The following is a 10788-nucleotide window of genomic DNA, read 5'->3' as shown; positions in this document are numbered from 1 at the left end:
GTGCACGGTATGAATTCAGTAAAGGTATGCAATCATGTACTGATTCATCGTGTAGTGATGGATATGGTGTTCGTATGATGGAAATGTCACACTCCTTTTATACCCCCATTAAGATAATATGTTATTATGGATTATTATGGGTTAAAGAGTTTTTTCAATTAAAGTGACAAACTTGAGTAGGGATAATTTTATTTACAGAGTCGCCACTTGGAATTGAGCTTTTTTTTGGTATTCCAAGTCACCTTTTATTTGAATCCCTAGTCAAAGTAAGGTTTGACTCCATTATTATTGGTCTGTAAAAATAAAGTACGGGTAAGAAATTCTGTTGACGGAGGAGAAAGTGTAAGACATTCCCCGAGTCACGTGGTTCTAGCACGGTCGCTTTATTGACTATATTTAGCTTATATTATTTTTTGGATAAAATGTGTTGTATTGGCTTTCATGTTTTACCTATCTATAATTTTATTGCTTGATTAGATTTATGAAAATTATCTTGAAATAAGTTACGCATAGGTATACTCACTTTTTTGGCGTGTCAAGAATCATGTCACGCGTACGTACACAATCAATAACATATTTACTACTATTCGAAGTTGATTGGTCAAGTCACATGAACGCGCGCTTTGTATTTGGGGTTACGTATCCCAACTATGTCACGGGAATCGTACCTATAGCCATGATATTTAATTATTAATTGGAGCACGCCTAAAGCAGCGATGTTAATTCTTGCTACATTTGGGATTCAATGTGAGGCCAAAAGATTATGGATGTTTATTGGGAGAGTATAGGATTCAATACCAAGGGTTATTAAACTTATTTAAAAGAGGTATTTGAAATTAGAGCTAGTGTTGCAACTTATTAACTTTGTGCTAAAGGCTTGCTAATGTTTCTATTATTTTTACATATAATTATTTAAAGACATGAAAAATAGAGTAGCTATAGGTAGACCCAACTAAACTTAACATGAATCATTGTCGTTATCATCCAAGAAGAAAGAAAGCAAATTCCCTACCTACTTTATTGAAACAATTTCATCAATAATTAATCCCAAATCCAATTATCAATGTCTTAAGTCAAAAAGGACCCATTAATATTAAAGAAATCTCTAAGAAGAACATCTGAACTTAACTCTACCATATCATTTTCCAATTCCAACAAAACGACTCATAAAGCAAAACGATAAAATATTAATGAAACAAAAAACATGAACTCATTCAGATCTAGCTACTTATAACGTAGAAGAGCAAACATAGCTTATTAACATTTAAATAATTATACAAATTAACATTCTCATGCGTCATTCATATAGAGAAAACATAATAACATATTAAAAAAAATTGTAACGAAATAGCCAATAATCCGTAAAGAGGAAGAAGGATGGACCTTTGTATTGACAAACTTTGTTTTGAATATTACATCTGTACTTCAAAGTCGGACAAAATAGGAAATTGACTGTTGATCAGAGCTCGAAACCTCGTCGTTCAACTAATTTCGCAAAAGGTAACTCGGCAGCAGCAAAAATAGGAAACCCAGACCAAAGAGAGGTCAAAACTCTAGGAGGAACTCAAATACTCTAATGGAGAAAAGCAGCAATCGGTTTGGATTCCACAGCTATTTTGAAAGATCAGGAAATAGAATTAGCTTTTAGATCTCAATTCAAAAATTAAAAAAAATTCAATCCATGGGAGAGGTGAGAAAAGAAAAGTCAAGAAGGAGAAGGAGGCAGCTAGGTTTTTTGTCTAGTGGGGGATCTACTCTCTCTATTATGTTTTGGGGGATGTGGAGTGTTTTAAAGAAAACGGGGTAGGTTGGGCTAGGTGGGTCGGGCAGGTGGGGTTTTGGGCTGCTAGAATTGGGGCCAATTTGGAACAAGAAGGAGAAGACCTTGTTCCTCTTTTATTTGATCTTTCAAAAATAGCCACATTACTACTAATTGAATTTGTTTTGCCAAAAATGACCTAATTAGTATTTTAACTAATTAATTAAACTAATTGATTGAAGCTAATGTATATTTTTTGTGATTTCTGTTTTAACAATGCGAATGATGCAAAACAAATAAAAGAAAAACTCCTAAAATTCTATAAAATCATTAAAATTATTTTTGGACTATTTTTAGGAGTAATTTCCCATGTGGGGTAAAAATTAGGTGCTCACATGAAACAGACATGGTAGAGGATTTTAGATGTTGGAATTTGGCTCTCTAAGGCTTATTTGACTCGATAAAAGGGAGGATTTTTGGGTTTGCTCGAGCTAATATGCTCAACTGGGTTGTGGTAGCACGAGTAGGTGCATAATGTGTTGACCAATGATTTCGGACAACTCCAGAGCAGTTCTTAGCACGTTCGAGGATGAATGTATGTTCAAGTGGGAGAGAATGTAACGACCCGACCGGTCGTTTTAAGCTCCAGCGCGTCGTTCGGCAGTTTGAGGCCTTGAGTAGCTTCACTTCAGGTATTATGACTTGTGCACGTGGTCGGAATTGAATTTCGGGAAGTTCAGAGTTGATTTGGAAAGAAAATTCTAATTTCGGAAGCTCTAAGTTTGAGGATTTGACTATAGTGTGATATTTAAATAAACAGCCTCTGAATTGGGATTTGAAGGTTCCAGCATATTCGTATGATGATTTTGGACTTGGACGTATGTCCGGATCAGGTTTCGAATGACCCAGGAGCGTTTCAACGCCTATTGTGGAGGTTGACAATTTAGAAGAATTTCATAAGTTTGGGGTGAGGTGCATTTCAATGTTATCGATATTCGCTTGGGATTTCGAGTCTGGGAATAGCTTCGTATAGTGATTCTGGTATTGGAAGCGCATTCGGAAGTGGATTTGGAGGTCCGTAGGTCATTTCGGGTTCATTTGGCGGAAGTTAGAAATTTGAAGGCTTTTGAGAAGTTTGACCGGGAGTGGACTTTTTGATATCGGGGTAGGATTCCAATTTCGGAAGTTAGAGTAGATCCGTAATATTGAATGTGACTTGTGTGTAAAATTTGAGGTCAATCGGGCGTGATTTGATAGATTTAGGGATCGAACGTAGAAGTTTGAAGTTCTAAAGTTCATTAAGCTTGAATTGGGTTGCGATTCGTGATTTCGAGGATGTTTAATATGATTTGGAGGCTCAACTAAGTTCGTAATGTGATTTGGGACGTGTTGGTATAATTGGTTGAGGTCCCGATGGGCCTCAGGTGGATTCCGTAGGGTTAACAGATTGAATTCGGCCTTATGCAGGTGTTGAGGCTGTTGTCTTCTGGTGTAATCGCACCTGCGAGGTTCGGGCCGCAGGTGCGGAGCCGCATAAGCTGCCATGAGAGTCGCAGAAGCGGCTTAGTCTGGGGAATTCTGGAACCGCAGATGCGGTCGAGTTCCGCAGAAGCGGGATCGTACCTGCGTATGTGGCCGCAGGAGCGAAGGCGCATAAGCGGGTGGGGCCCGCAGATGTGGAGTTGAGGGGCATGAAGGAGGACCGCAGAAGCGGTAATTTGGCCGCACCTACGGAACCGCATAAGCGGTCAAGGGACCGCAGGTGCGAGAGGTCTCTAGGCAGATTGTTTTAAAGAGCGAGATTTGGCTCTTCTTCTCTCATTTTTTACTTGGTTGAGGCGATTTTGGAGAGTTTCAAGGAGGGATTTTCATCAAGCAATATAAGGTAAGTGATACTCACCTATTGCAAGTTAAATAAATGATTGTATAAGGATTAAGCATGTAAATTGGTAGAAATTGTGGAGTTTTTGGTAGAAAACCTAGAAATTATATTTTTGAATTTTGACCACGAAATGAGACGTGAAACTTGAAATAAATTATATATTTGAGTTTGTGGTGATATGGGCAAGGTTTATCTTTGAAAATTTTCGGAATCCAGGCACGTAGGCCCGAGAGTGATTTTATTGACTTTTCAAGCGGAGTTAGGAATTGTTATAAATTGGATTATAATAAGTATTAGAATGTATATTTATGGATTTGTACGTTCATTGACTAGTTTTGGATCGTTGGGCATCAGTTTGAGTTATTAGAAGGGCTTGGGAGCCGGTGATGGAACTTCGAAGCGAGGTAAGTCGTTTTTTTAACCTTTTAAGAGGGAATTAACCCCATAGGTGAACTAAGTTAATATGTGTTATTTTTTGTGGGGGCTACGTACGCACGAGGTGACGAGAGTCCGTGCGTAGCTACTATTATGCTTAAGTCCGGGTAGTCTATGACCCAAATTATGCTATACTTGTGATGTTGCAACCTTATTGTTAATTTAAATTGCTTAAATCATATTGAACTTGGTAACAGAATTTTTTAAAAAGGTTAAACTTCATTTTCTTGACCGTTAAATGAAAATTTGCCTTTCCTTAGATAATTTCTCTTTAATGAATTCTTGATTTGACTGTTTGAATGTGTTTTTCTTTCGTGGAGCGAGCCGAACACCACGACAGATTAAATAGATACATCTATGGTTCGTGCCGTTTGACCCTCGGCAGTGCACAATTTAAATATTATGTTGGATCGGGTCGTACGACCTCGACATGATTTGCGCATGATTGAATTGGTTGCTTTGAAATTTATGATAATTTATATTGCTTCATTCGCCTGGGATAAAAATTGATAAACGATGAAAATAAACTTGGAAATTTCTTGTAAACAAAAGAATTATTCACTTATTTCATGATATCGAGCTTACAGTCGTTCTACGTAATCCCTGCTTAGTTATATCATTGATATTTTATTATAGCCCATAGTAAGTGTCGAAGTCCACCCCTCGTCACTACTTCTTCGAGGTTAGGCGGGATACTTACTAGGTACGCGTTGATTTACGTACCCATACTACACTTGCTGCACATTTTTGTGCAGGTACATATATGTCTAGTGGCCTCATTGGAGCAGAGGCGTGTCGGCATGCAGAGACTTAGGTGAACTGCATTTCATAGTACGACCCGCAACCAACAGAGTCTCTCTTAGAGTATTTATACTTTTTCTGTCCAATTTGTATTCCGGACGGGCGTTGTATTTTGTTTTATATCCTTAGTTGATGCCCATGCACTTGTGATACCAGATTTTGGGGTGATTTAGGTTGTCTTGTATTGAAATTATTGTAAAATATTATTATTTACACTGTAGATTTCATCTTTTACTATTTAATTGAAGAAAATATGATTTCAAAAATATTAAAATGAGAACCTAATTAAGTATTTATTTTTGGCTTGCCTGATAGCGGTGTCCGGTGCCATCACGACCTTTAATGGATTTTGGATCGTGACATTGCAAGTATTAGCGATAGAAGTTGAAGTTCCTTGGAGACTTTACATTGTCGAATTCAAATTTGCTTTAATCAAATGCCTACACATTGTGCACTATTAAGTTAGTCGATCGAACTCTACATTAACCAGATAATAACAAAATATATTTGAATATACATGTACATACATGATGATCAACTGCATATAATACACAATAAATAGACCCATTGAATTCTACGTGTGTATATGGTTGAAAAATAAATAAAATTTAAACCAATTCCAAACTCATTCAAGAAGAGAAGTGGGTGCATTGGTAATTAAAAATATCGACGAATAATTTGTATAGTCTATTACATTTAACATTCACATTAATAGTAATTTCTGAAAATAGTGGAGCAAGAAAAATAACAAGTGATTTAAATAAAAGAAAATTGGGAGACTTTGGATTACTTAACAGATCAATGAGTAATTTTTAAAAGTTTGTTGATAAATTTGGCCGGATAGTATAACAGTAGGGATAAATTTGACCGGATAGTATAATGTAGATTAAATATAGACAATACCTGAAAGTAGAAAAATATATTTGGCCTTTAACCTTTAAAAAGCAAAAATTTCTTTAAATGATCAAGTGCAAAAGAAAGTATTTTGGCAAGATGGCACAAACAAGTTAATAAAGAAGAAGGTTATTTTTTTTATTTTTTATTTTTAAGAAGAAGGGTTAATTGACAAATAAATAGTTTTGAGAGGTAAATTTACAAACTCTTCAAAAGTGCAAGGGCCTTTTCTGCACTATATTAAAGCTCCCCTCTTCTTCAATTTCAAGCCCGCAGAACCCTAGCTTTCACTTGGCCGCCGTACCCCTTTAGTGCTATTAGCATAACAATACTGGTATGTGAATGCCTCGTTGTATCTTCATGATTATTTCGTATATTTTCTTACCTTTATTAAAGTGTTTACTTGTTGAGTTATTTTATGATTTTCATTATGCAGGGTTACTATGTTAAGTGTTTAATTGTATGTTAAGGATGCTAAAATATTCTTGTGTTATCAGATATAAATTTTTCTATGCAAATTTAAGCCAAATCTGGTTGTGCTAGCCACAAACTTTTTTTTTTCCTTTTCTTAAGATTTGTTGAACTTCAAATTGCATTAATATATTGAATATTTTGATCCATTTTGTAAAAGTTGAAGTGCCTGTGTTCAAATTTATGTAATACATTGTGTGAGTGTGCGTGGACTAAGCTACCTGTATTATGCAGAATATCTGGAACTTGCTTTCTTTATTTTTCAGCATTTTACATGGTTGTGGGTAGCAGAGGTTTTTGTGTGAAACACGGGAGGCGAGAATACGTGCTCTTTTGATGGAAGCAATTATCAAATAAGGGCAACAACATATGATATTTAATGAACGCCTTATGTTTCACATAAAACCTTCTGCGATCCATAACCATGTTAATTTTGGGACTAGAATTTTCTTGTCCTCAAGTGTTGTAGAATAAGAAAGCAAGATTTCAGATGTATGTATAATATTTGCAGCGTAGTTGGAGTATATCCATGCATTGTTTGGATTAACTACAATGTATCCGGCTTGCACTTTTTCAGGCTGCATCTTGTTATTGTTATTGTGGTTAGGTTCTTGGTCATGGACAAAATATTAGAGAATCAAAGAGAAGGCATAACATGCCGCTGTCTTTGATGCAAGAGTTGTGTGCACTCACATCTAAATTAAGGTATTAGGTATTTAACAAATAATTATTTTGGAACAATCTTCCTTTTGTATGGTTGTGGTTGTTGAAGGATTCATGTGAACAAGGAGGTGAAGTGCAAATAACAAGGAAAATGTTAGATGTTACTTGATGTATCTATAGAAACCATTGTAGAAGAGAAAACAAATACAAAGAGGGTTCAGAGCAAGTCATGTTGTAATCTTTCGCATGTCGAAGAAGACACTTCTGTTTCTCATAAATCCTTCAGCTATCCACAACCATATCAATTGTGAGATTTTAATGTTCTTACATATCATGTGTTGCAAAATAAACAAAGCACGATCTCAAGCTATTTTTAAATGCCTATAGGTTAGTTTGAGCCTGTCTTTTCATATAAATTATAGTACATAATTTTAATTTTTTCCCACCTTGTTTTTCAACTAAAAACTTTTCCCACCTTATAAGTACTTGATTTATTTCTTTTTTCTGTTTTTGCAAGTGACCCAACTACTAAAACAACATAAGATGGTGGTTCTCATATCTTTTTGCAATTTTCTCTCCAATTTCTTGTGCTGCAGTTCCCAATGCTCGTCTTTATAAAAATTAATGGGCGCCATATTCCTTGAGAAGAGACATTTATTAGCCTATTTGCCAATATAACTGTACAGTCTTTTTTATTTTGAAATGATCTGTTGTGGCCATAATCTGCATCAATGTTCTAAACGATAACCAACTATTCTTGTGATGGTGATTTCTTACAACAGAAGGCAAACGCTGCAAAGTTATCTACTACTTTGATGTGAGAACTCTCTTCTCTATTCATGTTGTGTATATTATAAAAATACAGTAAAAAGGGGAAGAAATAAGTGATGTCAATCTTATTTCTTTCCTTAAAGTAATAGAAACGTAATTAGAAGTCTTAGTTCTGTTGCCAAGATAAAGCAACCATGCTAGATTAGTGAATGAATAGACTGTGGGATTTTCATTACTAACTGCTTCGACAGGGAAGTGGAAAACAGGACTCATCTCAAACTGGAATTGGAGCAAGTCAGGGGACTTTCAGGTGAACCTGATACTTTGAAATGCTTTAATGTAAGAGGATGTTTCACTGGAAAGTGATTTGGAAGACAAAGGGCTCATATAAAGTAGCTTGCTTGATACATGGAGGAGAATGAACATTTACTTTTGCATTGTCCAATGGCTGCTAGTTGTGACTATTTCTGCAGATTGTTTGGGGTGAGATGGGTGATGCCCAAATCACTAAAAGATCCTTTTCTGCTGCTGTGAAGGAATTTATCTTAAGAAAAGAATTGAAGGGGATTTGGAGCAGTATACTTTGGCACATGGGTTTTCTGGAACAGAAGGAGCCCGAGATTTTCCAATGAAGATCTAATGTTTTTGTAAATTCTTTAAAGTATTAAGTGTTACCAGTATGAATGGTGTAAATTGCATTTTGATATATGGCGTGGATAGCCTGGTGGTTGTTAAACACAAAAACTTACACACTATGACAATCTCTGCTTGCTTTTTTGGGTCATTTAATTATTAATTAACTTAATTAGAAAGAACTTGGACTTCAAATTACCTTTTTGGTTTTATGTTTTTCAATCAATTAAGTGGGTCAATGAATCCACTTATCATGGAAGAGAAACGTCTCTCGCATAAGTTGGTTATGTGATGCATGAAATAAAACTTTTCTAATAGTGGGCCCATGAATCCACTTCTCATTTCACACTCACAACCTCCATTATTCAATTCCTGATGTCACACCATTTTAGGGATCTCTGTCTCTCTCTCTCGTTTTAAGATAGGAATTCTCTAATTGAAGCGCAAACACAAATTAAAAATAGGAAAAGCATGCATCAAACTTGTCCGAAATAAAAACTACTATAGATATCATTGGCCTTCTTATTCCTTACTTTGCATAATTTGCACATTGGAAAGTTTTCAGTTGAGGGATCTAATATTAATCATTTGAAGTTAGTCTCTCTTTATTCATTCCCACTCATTTTGAAAAATTCAACACTGATGGGTACTTTCGGATGAGAACAATTTGTTGTAGGCCTCTGTTAAAGCCACATTTGTGGTACTAAAACCACCATCAATAACCAGATTCATACCACTCACATATTTAGAATCATCACTTGCTAAGTATAGCACTGCCTTTGCGACCTCCTCTTCATCTAGTAAAGCTCCTTTCAAATTTCCTCCTGCTGCAAACCATTTTTCCGCCATTTCTCTCTCAGCTATTCCAAGCGCATTCAATACAAGTGGTGTGCTAATGTAATGAGGAGAAACACAGTTAACTTTTATTCCGTACTTCCCTAATTCGACCCCAATGTTCTTGGAAAATCCCAAAACTGCACCTTTTGATGCAGAATATGCGTGCGGGACAATACCAGAGACCACTGTCGCAGCACTTGCTGTGAAGATAATGGAACCTTTCTTGAATGGAATCATTACTCTAGCAGCATGCTTAGCGCAAAAGAAGGCGCCAACAATGTTTACATCGAACACTGTCTTAATTATGTCGTAATCGACATCTAAGATGCTGGAAATTGACTTACCTCCTATACCAGCGTTACTGAACATTATGTCCAGCTTACCAAATTTGGCAATTGTTGCATCTACAACATTTTGAACGTCTGATTCAACAGCAACATTGCAATGGACAAAGATTGTATGTTCGTTGCCAATTTCTTGTACTAAAGAAGTTCCAAGGTTGTCTTGAATGTCTGCAATTGTAACCTTTGCACCATGTTGAACAAAAAGCCTAGCTGTGGCTGCTCCTATGCCGCTAGCTCCACCAGTTATTAGTGCTACTTTACCTTCTAGCCTGTCAAATACGAGTAGAAATTGTTAGCACCATTTTATTTGTAAGGAGAAGAAGAAAGAGGATTATTAGAAAAGTAAATTAAACGACAACCTTTTGGCTATTGGTGATGGAAGAGAATAGCTGGCCATTTTTGTCAAGCTTTTGAGACCTCTGTCTTCTTCATATACAAAAAGGCTTTAATTAGAGGCTTTATTTATAAGAGAGTTTAGACATTGGATAGAGTTTTTACCGACAGGTCGACACTAGGGTAGTTAAATGCAAGGAAAAAAAATGAGACTTTGAGGGTGTGCCCATCCCTACCAACCATCACCAACCCACCCCGTATACCCACCTACCCACACAACTCACGCCCCCACCCACCTTTCTTTTAAATGTTATATAGATAAAAAAAAAAAAATTCTATTTCAACAAATGAGTAATTTCCTTTTCATGATATAAAAAAATATTTTTTTCATTTTAACAAAAAAATTACTTTCTTTTCATGACGTAGAAAAAAATATTTTCTTTCATCTTAACAAAATGATGAAGTAAAAAGTATTTTGTTTTTCATGATGTAGCAAAATTAAAGTAATTTCTTTCGTTTCAACAAAGTATTTTTTTTTATTTCAACAAAATGAGTATTTTCTTTTCATGATGTAGAAAAAGTATTTTCTTTTATTTCAATAAAATGAATACTTTATTTTCATGTCGTAGAAAAAGTACTTTTTTTCCATTCAAGAAAAGAGTATTTTCTTTTTAGCTATGGAGCACAAATTTCAATGTTGTTTTTGCGTAAAAAAGAATAAAGCATCACATTAGTTCCTTTGGGTTTGTGTGAATTTTTAGAAGAATAATTAAATTTTTGAAGAAAATAGAGTCATGAAAACATTGGGTATTTGGGGAGCGGAGGGGAGGAAGGAAATATGTGGACTTGGGGGAAGGGGGTGAGGAGAGTACCATAAAAAAATATTTTCCTAAAATAATATTTTTTACTCTTTAACCAAACACTAGAAAATATTTTTTCCGAAAAATATTTTTCACTCACCAACC

The 10788-nt window shown here is 35.5% G+C and overlaps 1 protein-coding gene and 1 long non-coding RNA gene across 2 annotated transcripts; one reads left to right on the top strand and one right to left on the bottom strand.

Moving 5' to 3' along the window:
• Positions 1-5898: 5898 nt before the first annotated feature.
• On the top strand, positions 5899-8491 carry LOC104099905 (uncharacterized). Its single transcript, XR_011412553.1, has 2 exons — positions 5899-6105; positions 6820-8491. It is a non-coding gene; the product is annotated as an uncharacterized lncRNA (long non-coding RNA).
• Positions 8492-8791: 300 nt separating this feature from the next.
• Positions 8792-10008, bottom strand: LOC104099895 (short chain aldehyde dehydrogenase 1-like). Its single transcript, XM_009607034.4, has 2 exons — positions 9850-10008; positions 8792-9759 (listed from the first exon to the last, which is right to left on the bottom strand). The coding sequence occupies exons 1-2, from the start codon at positions 9885-9887 to the stop codon at positions 8943-8945; spliced, it is 855 nt and encodes a 284-aa protein (XP_009605329.1). The 5' UTR covers positions 9888-10008; the 3' UTR covers positions 8792-8942.
• Positions 10009-10788: the final 780 nt, after the last annotated feature.

This window comes from Nicotiana tomentosiformis, chromosome 12 (assembly GCF_000390325.3).
Source record: "Nicotiana tomentosiformis chromosome 12, ASM39032v3, whole genome shotgun sequence".
Lineage (NCBI taxonomy): Eukaryota > Viridiplantae > Streptophyta > Magnoliopsida > Solanales > Solanaceae > Nicotiana > Nicotiana tomentosiformis.
Note: the sequence above shows the minus strand (reverse complement) of the source record. Positions and strands in the feature narration are given on the sequence as shown.

Bases quoted from the DNA above. Each gene is read 5' to 3' on its own strand.
- LOC104099895 (XM_009607034.4), bottom strand. From the start codon at position 9,887: ATGGCCAGCTATTCTCTTCCATCACCAATAGCCAAAAG. The intron at 9,760-9,849 runs GTTGTCGTTTAA...CGTATTTGACAG, and splicing joins CCATCACCAATAGCCAAAAG to GCTAGAAGGTAAAGTAGCAC.